This window comes from Corapipo altera, unplaced genomic scaffold (assembly GCF_003945725.1).
Source record: "Corapipo altera isolate COAL_440 unplaced genomic scaffold, ASM394572v1 2b, whole genome shotgun sequence".
NCBI lineage: Eukaryota > Metazoa > Chordata > Aves > Passeriformes > Pipridae > Corapipo > Corapipo altera.
Genome location: NW_020884874.1, coordinates 24,566,932 through 24,590,433, shown reverse-complemented (window position 1 = coordinate 24,590,433; position 23,502 = coordinate 24,566,932). Strand labels below are relative to the sequence as shown.

At 37.7% G+C, this 23,502-nt stretch overlaps 1 protein-coding gene across 6 annotated transcripts in view; it reads left to right on the top strand.

Moving 5' to 3' along the window:
• The window catches only part of TULP4 (tubby like protein 4), a 158,650-nt gene that overhangs the window by 9,978 nt on the left and 125,170 nt on the right, over window positions 1-23,502 (top strand). Inside the window, exons 1-5 of one of the 6 annotated variants that reach the window (XM_027634090.1) lie at window positions 2,050-2,170; window positions 17,146-17,325; window positions 17,611-17,753; window positions 18,754-18,839; window positions 20,560-22,842. In XM_027634090.1, coding sequence (XP_027489891.1) covers window positions 22,591-22,842 — 252 coding nt within the window. In that variant the 5' untranslated portion in view covers window positions 2,050-2,170; window positions 17,146-17,325; window positions 17,611-17,753; window positions 18,754-18,839; window positions 20,560-22,590. Of the gene's footprint in view, window positions 1-2,049; window positions 2,171-17,145; window positions 17,326-17,610; window positions 17,754-18,753; window positions 18,840-20,559; window positions 22,843-23,502 lie in introns of those variants that run through there. The other 5 variants (XM_027634091.1, XM_027634092.1, XM_027634089.1 and 2 more) reach the window with 5 other exon arrangements.

Genomic DNA, 23,502 nt, shown 5'->3' with positions numbered 1-23,502 from the left:
AATCCTCCTAAAATGATCAAATGACCTTTGCATTGGAAATAGCAATAGGATTTTTATAGTGTCTTCAGGAGTAGATCTGCTACTAGTTGTCCATCATCTTTAAGGAAGATATAATGGGACAGATATGTCGTGAGATTTTGGATCATACTGATTTTCCTCTGGTGCTGTGTAGTCACAGTTTTGACAAGTATCATCAGGAGATAAATCTTGTTTGTTTTTTTCTTTTTTTTTGGTTGTTTAGTTTTAAAACACCTCATTGTGTTAGCTGATCTAAAAATCTACCTGGAAAATTGCCCCAATTTAAAAATAAATAACAATTGCATGCAGGCATACTTGGCTGCACAGCAAGATCTATTTTTAGAAAAGGTTTCTGTCTTGTTTTTACTTAATTTTAATGATCCAGAGTTTTTCCTTTGAGACATCCTAATGAATTTTGACATCTTTTCCAGTCCTTAGTAATAGATAAATGAATGCATCCTCTGGATCAGATTTCAGAATCATTTGTGTAAGGGAAGCCATGCTTATCTTCAGATAACCCCAGGTATTCCAGTAATTCCTAGTGTGTTGGAAATTCTGCCTCTGTTTGGTGTTTACTCTGACAGGTCTTGTGGTTGGAAAGGTGAAGTAGGCTGTAGGAAGCTGCTACCGTATAAGTACAGCAAATTAAAAGGCAACTGCAACCTGATGTAGATGAGTGTTCTGATGAAATGGTGATTTAAAAAAACCAAAACCAACCTGTGTCAGTCTAAAGTAACAGTTGAATTTTGATTTTATTTTTCTTGTGCATTAGTTGAGGATTACAGCAGCAGGCTGGGAGTCAGAACTTCTGTACTCTCTCAATTCTACCATAAGCTTCTGTATTGCCTTGAGATGCTTAATTTTCTTTTGCTCAGCAGTATAATGAGAATAATGCTATTTTCCTACTTCTTGTAGGATTCACTGAGGCTGGTAAAGCACTCCTAGGACATTGGATAAAAGGTTTAAAATTTCAGGCTCATGTTAAAAGAAATCATGGTGTAGTTGGAATTGAGTCAAATGTTCACTCAACTGAAAGTGATTAGACTGGGTACCAGTTAAACTAAAAATGTTCCAGAAAGAGAGGGGACTGAAACAGGACAGGCTAAGCTATAAATACTGGTATGCGAGTCTTTATCTCCTGGTGTTCTAGTTGATTCTTGAGGCTGTAAACTTTTGGCTTGTTACTTAATGTTGTAAACCATCAGACGCAGAAATGATGCTAAGGTTACAATACTTTAAAACCATAAGAATGACAAAAGTGCATGCCTGGATGAGGTATCCACATAGGGCATGTATTTGGACATATCCACTAAAGCAGTCTTGTATTGAAGGATTCCTCCACGTGCTTGTACTGGATAGGGAATCATGGAAGGAGTCCACAGTGTCACTAGATTAGAGTATGGTGTGTTGGGATTTTTGGGAGTTAGCAATGAGAAGTCTTTATCATTCATTCATTGGTAAGGGTGTATTTGTGATGAAAAGTTAGTGCATTTCTATCTCCCCTGCGTATTAGAAAATACATCTGCAGAGTATTCAGCTTTATCCATAGAGATGCTTTTTGGCTGCAGATATTTATGTAAGGCTGTGGGAGTTTTCATTTTCACAGCAATGTTTGTGTTTATTGAAGCAGTACAAATAAAGCAGGGTTGCTCTTTTGTTGGAAAGTCTTATCCTACCTGCTTAGGATTGTTTCTGGAGGACAGATTACTAATTCCTATAACATTTTTCTTTAATTCCTTAATGATTAACTCAGCTACGATGCCCCAGATTTATTTTTGAACAGTGTAGTATATAATATACCAAATACAAGTTATTGATGTTGATGTTAGGATGAAAATTAAACGTTAAGGTTATGTGCCTAAACTTCCGCACAGCACTGTCTCTGCATTATAAGTGAAGTTGAGTGCTTACATTAAACTAGTGTTTTTTTCTGAGAAAGTGAGACTTAAATTCATGATGCAGGTATGAAGTTTGCTCTCACAAACTGTTAATCATTTACAGTTAACAGTTAACTGCAACAGTACAGTTAACAGTTAACTGGTAATAGGACCGTTATTTCTTGCATCTGGATATAGGTAGAGACGCTGTGAAGAAGAGAACTGTACTTCCAGATAAAAAGGTGAATATAAAATTTCTTAGGTCAGAGAGTGGGGTAAGAAAACTCAAGAAGGTCCTTGTTTTGAGGCTTATCAGTGTTCTGGTGCAAATGTTTATTCTGAACAAATTAAACCAAAAAAATGAAACGTGCCATGAAAAATGCAGTGAACAAAATTGCATTCTTTTGTAATAATTTTCTTCACTAGGTTTCTCCAGTTGTGGTGTGAAGCTCCCTGGGTGTCTCATCTTGAGCTGCTTGCCACCTCTCTTTGTAACATGTCTTGTTCACCTATCTTTTTTTCTTTCTACTTTTTGAAGGGCTTATACTTTGTCTTCACAGATTTACTTGCCTTCTTTGAGTAGCTGAATGAATTCAGGGGTCTCTCAGGGATTTAAATTCATCAAAAGATGATAGCACTGTCATGTTTCTTCTCTTTTCCCTCTGCATTTTTGAGTTTTTCTTTCAGGACAGGCTCCTGTGGCTGTGTGATTGATACTGTGCACAGTTCCTCATAGTGAGACCGTTAAGGTTTTTGCTCTCTAAACTCTGATGTTTGTTAGGTGGCCTGTACCATAGTAGTCAGGCCTTCTCTTTCAAGCTTTTCTTGCAGGATATTTCAAAGTATGAATAAGTGATAACAGGGAGGGAAGAGTTGTGAGAGATGCTGGATTCAAAGAAGTGTGCAGCTTGTTTGGCAGCAATAGGCTATCTAGTGCACTTTGCAGCACTCTTGCTGTGAACTGACAGGCTTTTGTTCACTATTTTGGAAAATTTCAGGCCCAGAACTCTGGTCAAAACACTATTTAGACAAAAAATGGCTACTGCTCCGAAACCTATAGTCTCTCTTCTTATGTTAAGGTTGTCAGACTTAATATAGAGGTGTGCCATACTCTACTATTTGAAGATTCAAAGGCTTAATAAATGTGATACTTCAAGTTGTGAGTTATTTGCCCTAGCACCCGTTCACACGGAGTATCTTCTGCAGAGTTTTTCTGGTGTTTAGAATCTAAGTGGACAAAAGTTTAAATTTTTTCTGATAGGTTTGTGTAATCTGTGTTTTATTTCTTTTTTTCTTTTTCCTCTAGATTCAAAATCTTTAAGGATTGTAAACAAGGCATTCCCTCATGCTGGTGATAAGTCAAAATCTGCCTTGGGACAATTACCTCTTTCTTAGCATGATGTCAGTGGAAAGCCTGAAAATGCTGCCATGCAGCAACTTGCTTTCTCATCTAGAAAAGTATTGTTTATTGTCAGGGGCTTGTTAGATCCTTAGTATCATAGAAATTGATTGTATATAGCATAGTCATAACATCCTTGGGTCAAATGCCGTGACTCTTTGTGGTTATACCCACAATCAACAAGGTATCATAGTGTGTTTATGGCTTGAGAATATAAAAACATATTTTGCTGAACCTATGCTTTGATCTGCTGAAAAGATTGCTTCCTGCTTTCCACTGGTTTTGTTGCATATTTCTGTCACACAGAAACAAAAATGAAGCAAAGCTACACAGCTTTTGGGTTGAGACAGGTATAGTGGTTATCAAGGAGGTGTTTTCCCATGTCGTGTTCTGTTCCCCCAGCCCCTGTCATGTTACGTGATTACGGTAGTAGCCAAAAATATGTCTGTGAACAGTCCAGCATGAGGATAACACTCTCTTCTCTCAGGAGTTTGCAATCTGCATTAATTTTTTAAGGCAGACACATGTATATTTCTATCAGTTAGGTCTTTACGGTAATAATTTGAAGGGAATCACTGCCTTCCTAATTTTTTCATCAGCATTTTGTCTCTGTTTTGCTTAATTGCTGATTGCACATTTCTTTTTAATAACACTCCTATATAACTTATTGAGACAGGATTGTCTCGCATAGTGGATTTTATGAACATGTAATTTCTGATGTCAAATAATTGAGCATTTAATTGATATGCTAATAAAAAAATGCTTCAATAACTTTGGGTTTGTTTCCTTTTTTAATTTTTTTTTTGAATATATCCTACAAATGCTATTACTAGTCTGAAGGATACAGATTCTGCCACCTCTCTCCTCCCCAAACCCTGTATCTTTACTAAGCTAATTAAGCATCCCTTGTACTAGATGGCAGATGACGCTCTAGTATGTATTTAAGGCTCTTGACCTGTTTACTCAGTCCAGGAAATTAATACCATGCCTGAAATCTGGTTTGGGCTTTTTGCCCAAGACCTGTAGCATCGTGGCTTCAAAATAAAACTACATGAATTCCTCATGTTGATCTAGTGCTCTTTTTACCCTGTGAACCACCTGCCTCTTCTCAATATTCATCCTCAGCCTTAGTTCAGCCTTAGTTCATCCCATTTTCCCAGAAGGAAACTTGCTCCTTGTGTCTCTGCTTTCCTCTTAGAGGGATTCCCTCCAGCTCTGCCATTAGCTGCATGACTGGGATAATGTTTGTCGTGACCTGATGTCTCAGCTGGAAGGGAGCAGATCAGTCACCGGTCAGATTGGAACCAGCTTTGAAAGATTGACCCACTGTTGCCATATGACTGCAGGATTTGGCAAATAACCATTACAATTTTTCTTGTCACATGTGCATATGTAGATGGCTTTGAATGAGGGGAAGTAGAAATACCAATTTCTGCATAGCACCTCTGTTATGAACTGGACATATGCATTGTTCATGCCATATTCATCCATCTGAAATCTTGTAGATGTTGAGATTGGAATTATAAAGACTATATTTTCCTGAAGTTTTAAATAAGTAAAACTAATACGTCTATTTTTTGTCTACTTTTTTAGTCTGTAAAGCAGACAAAATGTCAGACTGACAAAGTCTGACCTTGTCAGTTTGCTATGTCTTCTCCTGCTATACCTGGTAGAGACTGTCACCAGTCTACTGCTGGATGATTAGAAGAGAATGTGTGCCTGTACCTCATGCAATTTATGTTAGAATTTGGCTTTTTGGCTTGGTATTATCTTAATTATCAACTTTTAAACTGAGATTTGGGACCTTTTTGCATTGCGATGGACATGCAAAATCGTGGGTTCCCTGATGGAGGAGAAACCTTTCTGACAATACCATTGCCAAAAGTCTTGTTTTTACTATATGTCAGAGAGCACTTACAGGGTGGCTAAAAATGGATATGAAAAGATACTATTTTTAAGTGTAACTTTTTATCTTAGTCTATTACAGTAAATTTAGCCTATAGTGTTGTCAAATTTAAATAAAATATCTTTGCTGATAAATAATCTGAGTATGTATTGGTTAAATGTTTTTGCTGAAGTTTTAAAAGTGTATCAGACCACTAAAGTGAGGGAAGTTGTTGAGTAAATAGTTGGATTCAGTTTGCTGAAGGGGCAGATCAGCCTGCAACAGATTTTCTTCGGTAGGCATAGATGAAAAATTCTGTGTTTATTTCAGTATAGTTTGTCAATTTTTTTTTCAAGGAGAAACTGAAAAGGGTTGTTTTCTTCCTACACAATGTAATAAAATTGAAATGTGATGTTGAGATCAGCTATTTCTACTCATGAAGTGATGCAGCATCTAGAAAGTCACCTCAGTTCACAAACTAATGATAATTCTTTGTTTTATTTAAAAGAAATAGTTCAATTTTCAGTGAAAAACATGATTAATAGAGGCATATGAGTCCAAAAATCTAGTGTAGTTTTATTAGTAACATTCTCTAAATCTTGTAAAACTTGGATATCTGTAAATGGAATTCTAGTTTCCTTTGAAAGTAACTTTATATGGTTGTGAATTTTGGAAGATAATCCTGAAATGCAATCCTTTAAAATATTGTGGTGGGGGTTTTTTTGTTTGTTTTTTTGGTTTGGTTTTGTTTTGTTATCCCCAGCAACATTGTTGACACTGGATTTTGGGCTGTTGTCAGTGGTATTTCTTGTTCTAAGCTGGATCTTACAACACTTCAGAGTACCTTGAGTACTTGCAGTGTTATGTATGCAGATACAGTGTGTCAGTGGGGCACAGATGGCAGTTTGGAGAACATCTGGTCCAGAAAATGAGAAGGAACATTTAACCACTCTTTTTTTTGAATGAAAGATAGAAGTGGACAATAAAGTTTTGAAGCAAGATAGAAATTGACAGGAAAATACCAGATGAGCTACACTCAATGGTGATAGGATGGTAGCATGGGCTGGAAGACAGTAATGGTAAATTCTGCCTTCATATTTTGATGCTGTCTTTCCCTTCAGTATTAAGAAAGGTGCTCCAGCTCTGTCCTGTGGAGGAAATTCCATAGTGTAGCTGAGCTAACATCTTTCTGTTTCTGAAATGTCTCCCTGCACCTAAGTCTTGTGCCTGCTCCTTAACTTCAACCCCAACACTCATCTGACCCATCAGTGTTTTAATCCAGCTCCCCAAGGCCACAGAGTATTTCTCACTTTTTTTTTAATATTTATTTTCTGGTGTTTTAGGAAACTGAGTCTGCCCAAGGACGTGTCAGACAGGCACCCAGCAATGAAAAGGGGGATGAGGGCCAACCAGATCTAGGAAGGGAAATTGGAGTGGGCCATTGGGGTGGTAGAGATTAAGAAGTCTTTCTATGGCATAGGCTGCTTTGAATGGTTTGCTTGTCTTGCGGGCCTGTACCTTTAGGAAGGAATCATACTTACCTATCTGACAGAGTTGCTAAAAAGACTTTGTAGTTTGGCATTCAAGGGATTGCAAGTGGTGATAAAGATCTTATAGAAGCAATCCTGCCCTACTGTATACTGAATGTACTACTACTTTTTCCATAAAGCTTTATTTCTCAGGAGACAAGACTTGGATAAAGCTGTTGGATTACCATTGACACTGGTAACTGCCAGCGCACATGTTGACTCTTCTGTTGAAGAATGATGAAGCTCTCTTAGTAATTTTGTGGTTAGAGTGGGGCTACGTGTTTGAATCATTGAAGGTTGCTATGAGAAACCCAGTAGTGTTTCCGTAGGGCATAACAATGTAATTATAGAAGCTTCATTTGAAAATTGATAAGGTGTCAGTTATTTGTAGCTCTGCTTCTGAGCAAAAAAACAAAAACAACTGTTGAACAGAGCAGATGACCTGCATGCACCTGATTTTGTCTGCATCTGCATGTTACATTCCAGAAGTCTGTTAGAACTCTTGATGTTCTTGGTACTGTTCTGAGAAGCAGCAATAAAGGGCATTCCTTATCAACCCAGAGCAGTTGCTTTGTGCTTTGGCTTTTGGCTCTTGCAAGGAGAGCAACAGATCCAAGAATCACAGAACACATTGCATGGAGTAATGTTATTAAACAGTAAGTGCCTTGCTATGCTCTGCTTAAAAATTTTGATAAAACGTTGAAGCATTGAGAGGGAATAATCCTGTGACATCTGTAAGGCTCTATGCAGGAAACAAACGCTGCTTTGTTGTAGAACATCCCAGCGTATGTGCTCCCCATCCCAGCAGGAGACTGACTGCCTAGCAGAAGATAGTCTGTAATCAGATCCCTGTAGCTTTGTGTTGCTCTAATGTGTCTGTCAAGAATCTAGCACTGTCTTGCTTTATTTTATGGTTCATATTGCCTTCTGTGAGATGGATTTCTTCATCTGAAATGAAAATTGGTAAACATAACAAGTGCAAAATAAAGCTTGTGAGTTATATTTATAAAAAGCCTTGTTACTGGTTTCAGTCAACTGATATACCAATTTAACTATTTTGTGAATGTGAGCTTTAGCTTCTCAAGCTTTAATCAACATAATATAGCTTTCCAGCCTTTTTTGATTACACTCGTTGTAAGACTTCAGAAAGTACTTTGCTTCAGATGCTAACTGTAGTTAAGCAGATAAAATCATATGGATTGGATGTTGTATTATTTTATAGACATTTTGCCCCTAAAGGGAGGGGAAAGTCCATAAAACTTGTAAATATTGTCTCCTACCTACATACCCAATAGAAATAACGAAAAAAAAAAGGCAAGATAATTCAACAGACCAGAAAGGCTTTGCAGATGATTTGTAGCTGTCTTGGAATACCAAGGGTTGAATATCTCCCTCTACATGGATGGAAACAGGAAAGACGTTCTAGAGAGTTCTTAAACCTGATGCTATACTTTGGTCATTCTCTAGAGCAAGGAGAAGAAAATTTGGTTTTGTTAGCAGGTCCGTTAAATGTCATGTATGTGTAGGATCTTTTGCAGTTCAATTGCTTAAGGACTTTGTGTCCTGTAGGGATGGACAGGAAAGGATGGAATATGTGTTTTATGGGTTTTGTGGTTATCCATCAGTAAAATGTTATTTATTCCCATCTTAGTGATAGATTTTGGAAGGATTACTGTAGGATCGACAGTGTGGGGAGTATTTGGAAGATAAAAGTGGCATATTACATATCTCTCAGGTACGTTAATTTGTAAAATTATTGTTCCTATATGATAATTGTCTTTAGAGGTTTGCTTTTTGCAAGCGTATTGTGGAACATTTATCCATTCAATTCTATGTTACAGTTATTTAACATACTTGGAACAGTTTATGGCACCTCCTTACACTGCCTTTGCAGTTTTATTAATGCACTGAATTGCTCATCCTGGGAATGCAATGAATGGGTTATTCTTTTTTTTTTTTGTCCCAGGTAATCCTAGCAACTTTCTGTATTCTGTTTTGACCAGTGACACAAGCATTACACAACCCCTTGTACGAGAGAATACATTACAATATAGATGCAAGGAGAAATAGCAGTGGCAGTAAAACAACGGTGTTGTGATGGTCTGCAGTTATAAACAAGGCAGTATATTTACATGTAATGTCTTGGTTTGTATCTTTTTATAAAGAAATAGGCTGATTTCAGGCAAACATATAATCTTTGGATTATAGATGAAGTATAATAGATTTTTTTTTGTTTTATATCTTACATCAAGCAACCTAATATTGAGTTGGTGGGTTGACAATTCAATTAAACCAGCAGGTGTGTCAGATATTATTTGAGGTTTTAGAGTCACTGAGTAATAGATTTTCCCATATTAATTTAGATATTTAATTCTTTTAATACTTAGGAATAGAATTTTTGTATTCTGACATTGTAATTTGTGTATGTTCATCATCTGTCTTTGTTTCATGCTGTCATTCAGTAGAAGAGTAAATGAAAAGTAATCTATAATTTTACTTATTTGGGTAGAATTTTTTTTAAATGTTCTTGGGGTATTTAATTTCAGAAGCCTTGTATCAGCTTTATGAAGTAGTGTATTTTTACCTTTTTCTCTAGATAATCTTTGTTTTGTACATCCATCTGCTACAGATCAAATGTAATTTCTGTTTCAGCAGATGCTGAACTATTGATTTCATACAATCTAGTTAATTGTCACGGTTTGAGAACCCCAAAATCCAATTCCCTAGTCCAAACCCCCTCCCACATCTCAACCCAACGTGAGATGGGTTTTCCAGACACCACACGAGACTCAGAGTGGGGGAAAGGGAATATATTACACTGACTGTACAAATAAATACTACAATACATTACATACAATCTTAGCTATCTCTACCATGACATAAGTATTTACAATGGATCAAATCTCTTCTCCCCTCCAAATAAAAGTCCAGGAGGGAAGAAGGAAAAGATCCCTTTTCCACTCTCAGAGCAGCAATGTCTCTAGGGCAGCAGGTTCTCTTCTTCTCATGCAGCAGCTGTAGCTGGATCTCTGCCAGTACACACGAGGGGATATCCAAACCCCTCGGCCACTCGTCTTCAAGCGAGGGTCTTCTTCCGTGGGCTGCGTTCACCCAGACAACGGTCGCATCACCACGGTCATACCATGAAGCACGGGGGTCTTCGTGGCGGTCTGTATCTTCAGGGGATTCAAGTCCTCTTTGCAGAGCTCTGTGCTCTGTCTCAAGCAGCGGGGGGACCAAGGTCACCCTCTCCGCATTCCTTCTTGGAGCTTTTCAGCTCCTTTCTGCAAGTGCTGTAGCACTTTAAGACTCTTTCAAGTAAGAATCCATCATCCTCCTCCTTTCTTGGAGGTCTCAGAGGGGTGTGGGGTTTTATTTCAGTTCTTACCTCAACTTTCTCTCTGTAGAGCCTAATTCTCTCTGTGCTGCTGGCTCTCTCTCGGCTCTCAGACAACTGTGTCTTCCTTGGCTGCATGTTTGTTGCTGCTTCTTCAGTTATCTCTTGGCTCTTAGCCACAATCTCTGGACGCTGCTTCTGCTGCTACTCTGTCTCTGTTCACTCAAGGTGGAGAAAACTCCTTCAGCTTTCTAGCTACAGGCACTTAGCTCAGTCTAACACTGTTCCAAGTCCCTGCAGCCCCCCGGCTAGGGGCTGGGGAGGCCCAGCCCCCAGTGGGGCTGCTGCTGTTTCTCCTCGTGGCTCCTACAACATGGCTACTTCTTCAACCACAACTACAACTACCTTCTCTTCCGTTCTGCTTGTGATATGTTTATATTTTGCAAAAGCGCTCATTGGGTAAAACCTCAAAACTTCAAGGGTCACCACCCCCTGGGGTTTTACCATTTTATAACTTCAGGGGGAAAACTGTTTCCCCTCACCACAAAAGGTAACAAGAAAGTATATAATTTTCTCATAGTAACCTCCTTTTATGTGGTTTCTGCATAATACACAGTTAATGGAGAAAGTATTAAGGTGTCAGTGCAGCCTTAGACACTGAAGTACTATACTGTCTTATGTTCCTTGAATCTAAGAAGAAACTGGAATATACTGATCCTCTTAAGCTACTGAATTGAAATCCTGAAAAAGATGTTTTCATGTAATTTGTTTTAACAGACTTTGCAAGCTCAAGGGGACGACTAACACTGCAAGATTATGATGTTACCTTGCCAAGCTACTTACCAGCAAAAGCAGTAGAATTTTCCTTGAATAGTTTGCAAGCAAGCTTTTTTAATACAGAATAGGAACCTTCAGTACAGGTGTTGAGTTTTACAAAGGGAATTATCAAGGTGGATTATATGTTGTTTCTTTTCTCTAACTATTCTGCTTTTTCACCCCTTCACATAGACATACAGAAGTAGCTCATACTATAGTAAACATTAGGCTTTTTTGTGCCTCTGGAGGTACTTCGTGAAGTACTTATTTAATAAAAAAAATATTTTACTAAAACAAGTTTATCTAATTTAGGCATAGAAGGAAAAGAGTGGCTAGGTAAGATAACTATAAAATTTTAGGTCAAAATTACTTATGAAATGACCTCAGATTGCTTTTATCTTCTTATTGTTACTTTTGTCTAGGAAAGGCAAAGCGTGCTTGAGCAAAGCATGATTGCAGGACTATGACCTATATTTGTCAGATTTACCAGAAGCTGTCTGCTAAGTAGCGCAGCATCTACTAAGTGCAATCATATTACTTCCCCAAATCCAAGTTTTCAAAATGAAGTAGAAAATGTTTGAAGCTGACATTCTTCAGCCAAATCAGTATTTTCTATGGCTGTTTTGAAAAGTTTACCCTCTTCATCTGAAGATCCACATGCTCCTTGGAAAAGGCAGTGAGGTGAAACTTGGCAATGGAAAAGAAGAAAATCTGAAGAAAGAATGTTTTTTCCTCCTGTTTAGTCATGCATAGCTTTAGCTTTGATTATATGTGAATGCATTACCTCAGTGTGAGTATATATCTAAAAGATACAGATTTAACTGTGATGATGAATCTTTCCTTTTGATTCTTCTGTTGGTAGATTCTGAATCTGAGCTTTAAAAAAAAAATCTGATAGGTTAGGTAAAGATGTATTTAAAGAGGCATTGAGAGTTTTCTATTGAGGAGGAGAAACAATTGGGTCCAAGTAGTTTAACAGTTGTTGCACTTATATAACTTCCTGGGGAAAAAAAAAGGAATAAAATTATAGCACCTAACTAGCAAGTAATGAGAATATTACTTTGATGTAAGAACACCCCACAGAAATTTGTAACATTTGCTTACTTTCTTGATGAAACCTGAATATTTGTTCAATGGAAGAGCATTTTCATAACTTTGTAGAGATTAAAGTTAGAAGCAAGCACTATCTGGTAGTTGTACAGAGAGTATTAAAGTGAAATGTTCAGAATTCCTACTTAAATTAACTCCTGTTTCTCCTTGACGGTACTTTTCTAGTGTTTCTGAAACTCCTTCTATTAATTCATTTTCATCTCTGATCATTTTAACACATGTTTATTTTTCACGCTTAAGAAAATAGAAGACACGGTCATATAGCCATCCTTCCACCAAATACGTCTGTAATTGGCGATTTTTACCTATTACAGGTAAAATTTACCTATTACCTATTTCTTCCTAGAAAGGTAGTAGTGTCACAGTCATGCATGAGGAGGGATTGAGCTATTGGTGACTACAGCATACTGCTGTTTCTTATCCCCACTTCAAAATTTTACATTTTATCTACCTAGGTATTTCATATGAGGAGAGAATCAGAATTGTGAAGACCTCTACAAAGTAATACTACTTGGACACAAGACTGCTCTGTGAATTTGCATAGGTGCAGATATGCCTTCCTGCCTTCAGCTCACCCACCAGAACATGACTGTGCCTAGAGGACACCTGTGTCCTGCTGGCCTTCTTGCTTCTGTTGGACAGGTGGCCAGTCAACACTTGGCATGTTTTTGCAGACAGAGCAGATTGAAAACTTCATTTACCAAGAAGACACGTGTATGCAGCTGATCTCGTGCCTTCTGAGAGTCGTGGTAGTGAAACAACTCATTTCTGTACAGAAGTCTTAGCTGTGCTCCAAGCATTCATTTAAAGCTCCTGGCTTTTACAAAGGCTTCTGCAGTGATTCTCTCTTATCAAGGTTGCCTCTAAAGTGGCCACTCCTTGAGTTAGTATGTTTCCATTACATTGTATGCGTCCTTTAACCCAGAGACCTTGGCACAACCTTCCAGAACCTTGAGGAAAAAAACCACGTAACTTGAAGCAAAAGGGGACAACAGGTATGGGGAGGAGATGAAGCTGTTCTTTAGCTTTGCATTTCTTTATTGCAAGGGCAGGAGTATCTGTGCACTGCATCCAGACCTCTAAGCAGTGGTTGTGAGGTGAGTACAGGTCCTCTAACACAGACTGAGATCTTCAGTTGTGGCACATTTGAGGACAGTCAGGACTAGAGTAAAGTTCTTGATGCCAAAGACTGAGAAACCCAAGTTCTTTGCAAAATGCAACTCTTGTCTTTTTATATTTTAAAAAAATACATATAGACACATATCTCCAGCCCACTGAAGGTCTTTGTAAGAAGTGCCATGCTTCGTAGCTCTAGCCAAGCAGCCTGTGGTGAGCATAGGACTGCACATACCCACAGTCCTCTTCCCACCTGTGGTGCAGCTTGGAGGCATCACCAGGAGCTCCCTCCCCACAGGCTGATGCAGCACTCAAACTGCTTCTCAGCGATTATCAGATTTCTGATTTAAATGTGTCTTGCTATCCAACAGAAATAATTATTGTTTATGAGGCTTTTTGGAATTTTGAAAACTGGTGACTTCTGTCGTTTTCTCCCTACATCTTCCCTTCCTTTTTTTATTTTATTGGGTTTTTTCCAGTGTAGCAGTGCCTGTATGACATACAAAGGTGTAGTGGAATTTTGGAGGAGAATATTGAAACATCAGTGTGTGTTCATAAGAAAGTATTCAAAGAGCCTATGGGTAGATATTGGAGATAATTAGGAACTAGCTGGAACTGCTGCAGGCTCGAGGGATGTTTGCAGGCTGCAGAACGTTCCTACGGGGAAGAAATTGCTCTGTAATTACAGGCAAGGTCAGTGCAATCAGTTGGATGGAAAAGAGATGGTGAAAGCTGGGGCTCCCTCCCTTGAAGAACTTTGCATGTCATTAGAGAGACACAGTTGTTGCCGCTTTTTAAGGAAGTGTCTGGTGAAGTATACATTGTCTAAGTGTTCTATGTGCTGTGAGGATTGCAGCCCTTTCTTGAGAGAGAAGATCTACACTTTCAAGTGAAAGGAATTTCTTGGTCACACTTCACATTTCTTTGAATCTCTAAAAGTGGTGTGAATCTGTAATTTGTTTAAAAGGCTAGTATATGATAATCATATATTTTATTTTCTGAAACAGGCCTTTCAAAATCTGTCTGAAGTATTTCTGCTCACTTCCGTTTATTTGAAAATGAGGCATATTTTCATGGCTGATGGGTAGCTTTGGCTCCAGGACATTTTGGTAGCCATCTCAAATTCATCCTCAAGAGAAAAACTTTGCTTCCTTCTTTTCTGAGGACAAACCCGTGAGTCCAGAAATATTCTGTACCCATACTTTGTCATCAGTAGCCTTCAGGTGGCAATACTAGTTGCGAGTACTTGTTCCTTCTGTTTCTCACTAGCGTTGTACAGCTCCTCCTTTTCCAGTTTGCCAGCGCAGCTGAATGTGGGACAGCACTGGGGCTGTGTCAGGGGTTGATTCAAAATAAAAAAAACAAAAGGTTTTGGGCACAGTTCAAACTGATTAAAATCTCCAGCCACACCTCCCAACCCCTTTCTTATATTGGCAGTAGTGTTGTTGCATATGCATGGTGAGTTCACTAAGGGAAACTCTCTTAAAATCAATTGCTGCTTTTAGAGGGTAAGTTTTTTGGCAAGGTGAGCTTCCTGAACCGCACGATTGAAAGAGTGCTGGTGCCTTGTGTTAGGAGAGGCTGGAGGGTATGGTTTGTCACAAGGGAAGCTGAGAGTGTGACTGAATCTAGCAAACCAGATATATATTGGTTAAGCTGTTACAAATCTTTGTTTCTAAAATTTTTATTTGGACAATTTCTCTGATGTAGTTCAGACTGTAGCACCTTGAGTGATCATTCTGGCTTAAGTGAAGGGCATAGTGTGCTGTGTTAGGGGTTGAGAAAGAAGTGATCAGAGCTATGGGAGCAGAGGTACCTTCTGCTTGTCTTACAGCTGAAAGCTTTGTGTTGTGAAGTCTAACCTTCAGTTAATTTTCTGGTTTGCTTCCCTGCCATATAAGCATAACAGATCTAGCATTATTTGACTCAGAAATTTCCCATGAGCATGTTTGACCAGTAACTGATTAAAGGGACTTGCATCAGTTCTTCCACAAGTGGATATATTATTTATTCATCAAAAGGTATATCGTTGTTAGAGAAAGAGTTTCAAAACAAAACCAAAACACAACAACAACAAATTGAATGTTGTTCTCTCTTGCATGTTTTTGCAAGTTCTGGTATCTCAAATACCCTTAGATTTTTTTACCTTTTCTAACTTCTTCTCCCCGTGAACAGTGTAACTATTTACCTCACTTCTTCCGTAGTGTCATGGTTCAAACCACTACACATAGATAGGGTGTTTAACAATCTGCTGTATTTCATGTCTTCAAGCCTCTGCCTTTTGGAGAATGTATATAAATTTGGCAACTCACAATTAATGGCTTCTTACAGTTTGCTTAAAGACCTTTGGTGTTTTTCTTGAAAAATATTTTCCTGAAGGCATTTTAAAATTGTTTATTGCATATTACTTCTAAATACTTTTTAATTTAACTACCATTTAATCTGATGGTGTAACGTCAAGAATTGAAAGTGCAGTATATATAATAGTTCTAGAAATCATACAAATATTTCCTTTATTTTTCATATAAGAACTATACATGAAAAAGATCTTGCACTTTAAACAATGTATGCCACATACATATATTGCCTTCTCTGCTATTATAAGGACCCAGGAGGGTCACTCAGCACATCAGAAATGCCAATCAGCTACTACTCTTTTTTATTTTCACTTCTCAGAGAGTGTAATTTGGGGAGGAGATGGTTTTAAGTTTGTCAGAGTATTGCAATGAGATAAATTTTGTCAATACTCACAATGAATGTCTACTGAACAGCCACTGATACAAGCTTCACTTCTCTCAATATGCCAGCAAATAATTTTTGTCAGTTTTATTTGCTTAATGATATATAGGTGCACATAACTAACATTACAGTGTCTGTATTAATGGGCTGGCAGTTAACATTACAGTGCTTGGCATTACACCTTTGCCACTTATTTGTTTCTGGGCAGCTATGCTGTGGTTACAGGTTTTTTACATCTCTGATTAACATGACTGACTGTCTTGCCCAGGCCATGCAGCTGTCCCCAAGCAGGGAAAGAGCTTCTAGAATTACACAAGGACAAATACTGTGGAGAGAAAATGATGAAAGAACAAGCGGAACAAAAATCAAGCATCTTCTAACTTCTTTTTTCTCTCCACTCTTCCTTCATTTTTTCTTGGAGTAAAGAACATTTTTTGCATCCCTTATTTAGCTTATTGGTATTTATTTGCAATCACGTCCTCCAAATTAATTTTGTCTTGCTGTGTAATGTGCAAGAAATGTGTTAACCTGAAAGAGTTATGGCACAATGGAAGGTGAATAAACCAAAGATAAATCGAAGATATGAATGAAAGAAGAGGAAAACCAGTACCTATTCAGGTCAAAATTACATTTTCTCTCTATGGAATTAACCTGTTTTTAATGGAAAAAATCTTTTACCTCTAAACGAGTTATCTTCAGGCTTTTTAGGAATTAAGTATTTAGTTTTGTTAAATATTTTTTTTTCTTTTTGGATAGGATTATTTAATAATTTATGTTACTTTATAAGTTGGACTAAATAAACAACAAATTGTATCATCTTATCAGCTTCTAGCTCTACAGTATTTAGCCTGTAATATAGTAACTATATTACATAGTGTGCCAATTTTGTAATGTAGTTTTCAGTAGTAACCTTGAGGGTTGCTTCCACAGTCACCATTTGATAGCTGGTGGGATCATCTGCCATCAGCTTGTGCTGAACCAATTGTGACCAGCACTTCTAAAACCTCTTGCTATCTTCATGGATACTGGTGTACACTTCTTCCTTCTTAGACTGTAAAGGGAGGGAAAACTACAGTTTCCCTTGACCTTGTGCAGGTTTGACAGGAAGGAAATCTGGTTATGCTGAAAAGTCCTGAAATATTTCCAAAGACTCTTCAGCTTATATTTGTTTCCTTAAGAAGTTTGGGCAGTCAGAATCTTCCAAAAGCAGACTGTGAGTCCTTTTTTGGTTTGACTTTTTTAAGATAATAATGTAGAAATAGTGTGTACTCACTTCAGTTTTCCTTCTTTGCTTTCCTTCCCTTCCCTTCCCTTCCCAGGCCCCTTTTATCCTTACCTTCAGATACTCTGCTCTGGAGCCTTGAACTGTTGAAACTTGAGCTATTCAAAAATATTTATGTTTTGAATAAACATAAAATGCTGAAGATCTTGCTGAAGTATTGGTACATTTGGCTGTGCATGACTTCCCTCTGTCAACAAAAGAGACACCCCAATGAAAGGTGCATGCGATCAAGCAAATATTTTTCTGTTTCTCCAACAGTGGCTTAACACACTTTTTATATAAGTTAATGGAAACAGGAGATAAAAATGATGAGTTAAATATTGACATTACAGTATGAAAGCTAATTTTTTAAAATTAATACCTAAATTTTCTGTACTGCAGAAACATAACTTGCTGCTGGGTTTTGCATTGGCGAAGAGCTATGCTTTTAAAGCAAAATGAGATAAAATACTCGTGGATCCTACTTTCCTGTGTTACAGGTCTAATGTTTTTGTCTCATTAGGTATCTGTACTTAAGAAAAGTTTTATATCACTGGGCATAGACTTAACACAGTATTAGAGGATGAGTTCAAATATCATCTCCCTTTTTTGAAGTGAGAATCCAGAGCAAAGATATTTTCGGTTACCCTTTAAGTGAGAGTAAAAGTAGGTAACTGCAATTCATTGATATTTAGTGTACAAATAGCGTTAGAAAAAAATTACCAGAAAGCATTGTACTTCTGTGATTAGCCCTTGCATTGCTCTGAAAGGAAAGATGCATAAAGTTTGGTTATAAAAAATCTGCAGTTAAAAATTTAGTTTGGATGAGTTGCCACTGGAAGACCAAGTTCTTTTTATTATGGGGAACCCAAACTGAATTTGCAGTAGTGGTAAGATTGTGCAAGTAACACCTAGTTCTTCTATAATGCTTTTTATCCTCTGCTCTTACACATGCTTTACAATAGAGTTAGAAGACATGGTGTTTCTTGGTGGAGGAAAAACAAGACAAGAAGCTTGATTTCAACATATGGAAAGGAGCAGAACTGTGGGATGGCTGTAATGACACAAGAAGGGGAGTCTAAATTACTGATTTTCTTGAGAGAACACTAGCATTGGTATCTTTTAATTAGGTTATTTCTTAGGAAATACAGAGTGGGTGGAAATGAAGGAGAGGGAAATGGGAGGAGTTAAGTCTTAATATATAATATATGTATTTTGAGTGTTTCACACTACAGTCTTAAAAGTGTTTTTTTCGTTGTGTCTGAATATAAGTACACCATAAAGGAAGTGTTGACCCTCAACAATTTAAAGGTGGAATATCCTTGAAGGTTGTATCATATTGAGAAAGGTGTTTGAATAATGACTGACTTTATTCCTTTTGTAGTTATTTTAGATTTTCATCTCTCCCTGTCCAGCATTTCTTATGCAGTGAATAATAATAATAGTTAATTTTATATGCAGTGAATAAGGACAGAAATTGCATACAGATTTTATGCGAAGCCACTGCACGTATAGTTACCTGTATTTTATAATTCACTTGTAAAGTCATGGTTCTTGCACAGTTCAAACAATTCTGTTTCATGCTTACCTCGTGCTGCTCTTAACTGATGTTTCAGAGACTCTCTGCTTTCTCAGTAAACATTTTTGTTTGTTTGTTTCTCCGTAGGATTAGTAAAGGCTAGCATCATAATACACATGATACTAATATAAAATGTCAACTCTTGAATGCAGATGTCTTTTAGGAAGACATGAGTGAGTATGGAACTAATGGCACTGATCCTTCAGAGGATCAAGTTTGCATATGGTATAAGCGCAGAAGTTTGTCTTCAAGCCATTGTGTTCTGAAAGTTTTTGTGTCTTTTCCTTTATAAAAACTTTCTTTGGTCTGTAATCAAGAAGCACCAGAAATTTGTAAAGTCTAGGTGACATTTCTCATATCTTCATCATGTTGTGATGAAGAAGAAATTAATAGCAACCATGATTTTTAAAACTTCAGTTTGTTGTAAACTGGTTTGTTTGCTGAAAAGGTCTGGCAGAGGCTCACCAAACCTCAGTGTTTCTGATAAGTAATCTAACTGCATAGTGTTGTAAAGTACTTTTTTGCCTTTATATCTTTAAATTGGTTTTCTTATCTTTTCCCTTTAAAAAAAATCTTATTGGTATATCAATGCTACACTGAAATAAGTAGTTGATTACACGAAACATGAGGTATAGTGCTGTATGTAATATATATACATCTTTGATGAATGTTATGAATGCAGTTCTTAATTTAAATGACCTCTCTTTAGCAGTAACGGTACAGATCCAATAACTGTGCATATGTGTGCACTTAAGATACAACTTCTGGAATATCCTCAATAGCCTTTTTCTTGATCTCTCCTGCTTTATTTACACTCTTCTGTATAAAACTGACTTCAGGGAATTTTTTTCCCCTTTTTCAAATGGAGACTTATGCAGGATTTGAATAGTCTTTAAAATTCATCTGTATTTATTCGAACTTCTAAGATTTAATGTTGAAGTACCTTAGATCTCTTTAAAGTAGTAGTTTAAGCCCTGGAGGAATCTTCCTAGTCTCTTTGAGACTGATAAGTTTAGCACTGTACTTTCATGGTTTGGAGCATCTTTTCAGTGGGGAAAGTCTGAGGCCTGAGACTCTTCAGCCTGGAGAATAGAAAGCTCAGGGAGGTCTTTTCAATGTGTACAGATACTTGATGGGAGGAAATTAAATGAGAGAGACAGGTTCTCCATGGTGGTGTCCAGTGGCAGGACCAGAGGAAATAAGCACAAACTGAAACACAGGTGGTTCCCTTTGAACATCAGGAAACACTTCTTTACTGTGAGGATGACTGAGCACTGGCCCAGGTTCCCCAGAGAGTTCATAAGTGTTCATCTTTGGAGATATTCAGAAGCTGCCTGGATACAGTCCTGGGCAACTGACTTATGTGACCTTGCTTGAGTAGGATGATTAGACCAGATAATGTCCAGAAGTCCCTTCAAACCTCAACCATTCTGTGACTCTGTTTGTGTGCGTCAGGATCTAACTCTGTGCCTGCTCTGTCATTAACATCTCCCTTGCCTATCCTCACTCCAAAGTTGTGAAATCTTTAAGAGTTTGGCCCAAAGACTGTGACCAAAAGAAAGTTGTTTTTTTTTTTCCCTCCTAATATATCCTTCCTGGATACATTTTATTAGTTATACATGTCAAAGTTTTGGGAATTTTGGAAGTGGAAAAGAAAATTTTGTAGTTCGTCTTCGTGTGTATATCAAATACATATGCGTGTTTCTGAATAATGTCTTTATCTATATGTAATATAGATACTTTATAGGAGTCCAATATAAAATCCTTAGTCATGTTTTGATTACTATAACAGTAGTCCTTTAATCTTTAGGTTGTTTTGTGACTTATTTTATTCACTTTTTTCCTTTTTTTTTTTTTTTTTTTTTGTGTGTGTGTGTGTGCTTTGCCTTGCAGAGTTGGAAGAATCCAGGGATTTCAAGTTTTGAGTAATGGGCATCTTACAAGATTACCACAGCTAAACTGAAAAGGCAGATGCAGCTCTGAGTACCAGATTGGTGTGTGCACTGCATGTACATGAAAACGCACATGTTTTTGTCATCACATAGACTTGCTCTGGCATATTCCTGAGAGCTTTGCAATTGATGAAAATTAATTTGAGAACCAGATGGAGCACCTTTACAGCGCAGGAATCAGTAATCCATGGAAAGACACCTGCCAGTAATGTTCAACTTTCCACATGGTCTTCACGGGTGAAAAAAGTTTGCAAGAAGAGGAAGAAAAAACACCCTCTGCACAGAAAAAGCGTAATAAATACCTCCACAATCTAAATCAATAGCTGTGAGGGAAACAGAAGAATACAGTGGGCAGAGGAAACTGATTTTGTTCTAGCAGAGGAGTAATGTATGGTCTTTGGCACCTTTTGCTTTGGGCTCAATAGTTTGTGAATGAACTAATAAACCGTGACCTTATGTTGAGTAATGATGACTAGAAGTAAATAAGTTGAGGAACTATGGGACAAGTTTGGGCATTGAACTGAGCAAACCTTACTGCCCTTCTTGAGTTAACCAGGTCATCAAACTTGCATATTCTTTTTCCCTCTCCTTTTTCCTTTTCACTTAGTGTGATATAAATACTAATTAATTGAGCTCATAAATGTTATTCAAATAAAACGATTGGAATACTTCATATGTTTCCTTCTTGTACAGCTGCAAATGTTGCGTCTGGAACTATGAATCTGTGCTGTAGACAAGCATCAAGAAGGAAAAATCCGATCAAACAAGCAAGGAAAATACCTAGAGAAATAGTGAACCCAGGAAGTCAGAGTTTTAATGCTGCTTCTCTTTCTTTTTTAGATGGTTATATTTGTTCCTTCCTTGAATTTTAGAAGATTTTGAAAGAGTGCTTACTTGATGTGCTTTAACTCTGGCATTTGTTTTTTATGGTAGAATGAAAAGTCTTTGATTCCTTGTAGCAGAAAAAAAGGGAAAAGTAAAGGAAAGCCAGCTTGACATTTTAGCCTGTTTCAGAGGAGAGAGAACTTCATGGTTCACCTGAGGCAAACTTATCTACTTTGAACGCAAAAAGCTTTAGAGCATTTTTGATTCTGCTATAAATGAAGAGAGGGTTCTTTTTCATTCGTGTGTGGCAGCAAAAAGTGGGAAAGCAGGCAAGATAGCGTGATAAACAGTTCAGGCTGTGTTGGGTCTCTGGTGGAAAAAAAGTGCTGCAATGAAAATTGGATTGGCTTTGGATTGCAAAAACTTTTGAGTCCAACAAGCGGTTCAGAATCAAGAGGGATTTCCCAACTGGCCTGGCACACCAGTGCCTGCACAAGTTCGGGTCTGTTGTTTCACACGGTTTGTGTGCCTTTTTTTCCCTTTATGCAATCTCTTTCAGCTTTAGCAGCAGAAATACATCAGATGGAAAAGATATGCCAGAGGGCAGCTTGGAAACGAGGAATGTCATATATATACATATATATGTATGTGCGTGTGTTTCAATTTCTGCAACTGAACTTTTGAAGAAAATCTGACTGGAGGAAATTCTAAAAGCCTTAAGTTACTTGAAACCTACACATTTGCAACTCTTTGTCTCTGGAATTGCATTACACTAAACTGGAATCTCAGGCTGTATAAAGATTATATCAAGTTGAGCAAAAAGATGACTTAACCATTTCTTGAGCGCCTCTAATGAAGTAGCTGTTTCTCCAAAGGATAAGTGCACCCTCACTCTACAGACTGGAAAACAAAAATGAACCTGAATTTTTTTTTAAGTGTTACTTTTTCTTAGCCAACTGCCATCATCTTTTATAGAGGAATTTTTCACTATGCATTTGGTGGATATTTATAAACACTGACCCCATCCTCCTCCCTTTAAATGATCTATCCCAGGTCAGTCTTATCAATAAAAAAAAAAAAATTGATTTAAATTTTGTGCACTAGACATATTACTTTCGTATGTCAAAAAATAAAATATTTTAAAAGCATGTATGCAGCAGTGGAACATGGGCCTGTTCTTTGCAGCGATTCCAACATCCTCTGCCTCTCCTGGAAAGGGAGAGTCCCCAAAAGTGAGAAGGAGAAACCAGTGTGCAGGAGGCGGTACTATGAGGAAGGCTGGTTGGCAACAGGCAATGGCAGAGGAGTTGTAGGCGTCACTTTTACTTCCAGCCATTGCAGGAGGGACCGGAACACCCCTCAGAGAATCAACTTCAATTTGAGGGGCCACAACAGTGAGGTAAGCAAAATGTGTGTTACGCTTTAAAGGAAATGAGAGATATCTTTTTTTTTTTTTTTTTTTTTTTTTTAGTATTTCTGGTTGAAATTTGACAGGGTGGTATGATGGAGGCTTAAGACTAATCCAAATGTAATTGGGGTTTATTGGAGTCTTTCTAGTAAATTCAAGCATATGACACTGATTGTGGAGAAGTTCTCTGGAAATGTTTCTGGTTTTGGTTTGGCCTATTCATTCCCCAGTGCCTCCCAGTTTCCAGGCGGATTCAATAAATAGACATTAAGAGAGTTAAAAATTGTGATAGTTGACTGCTTTTACACAGTACTAAAGTTTGGCCTGGAAGACTAATGGAAAGGCAGGTGAGCGGGAGAAGAGCTCAATTGAAGTCTGCTGGTTTTTCAGAAGCTGTAAGCTGCAACGGCCTGTGGCAAGAGATAGCTGTCATCTCTAGGAAAACGTTTAATTTTGTTAGAAAAAGGGCCAAGTGAGACTTCTCAGAAAAATGCTGAGATGCCCTACAGTAAAATGCTGTAACTTCAGAGTGCAAGGCATTGCTCTGACTACAATGTCACAAAAACTTTTCCATTTGTGTTTTCTGAAAGGAATAAATCTGTTGGTATAAACTGATATTTCAGCTGTGCTTTATCATCTTCTTGGCACTCA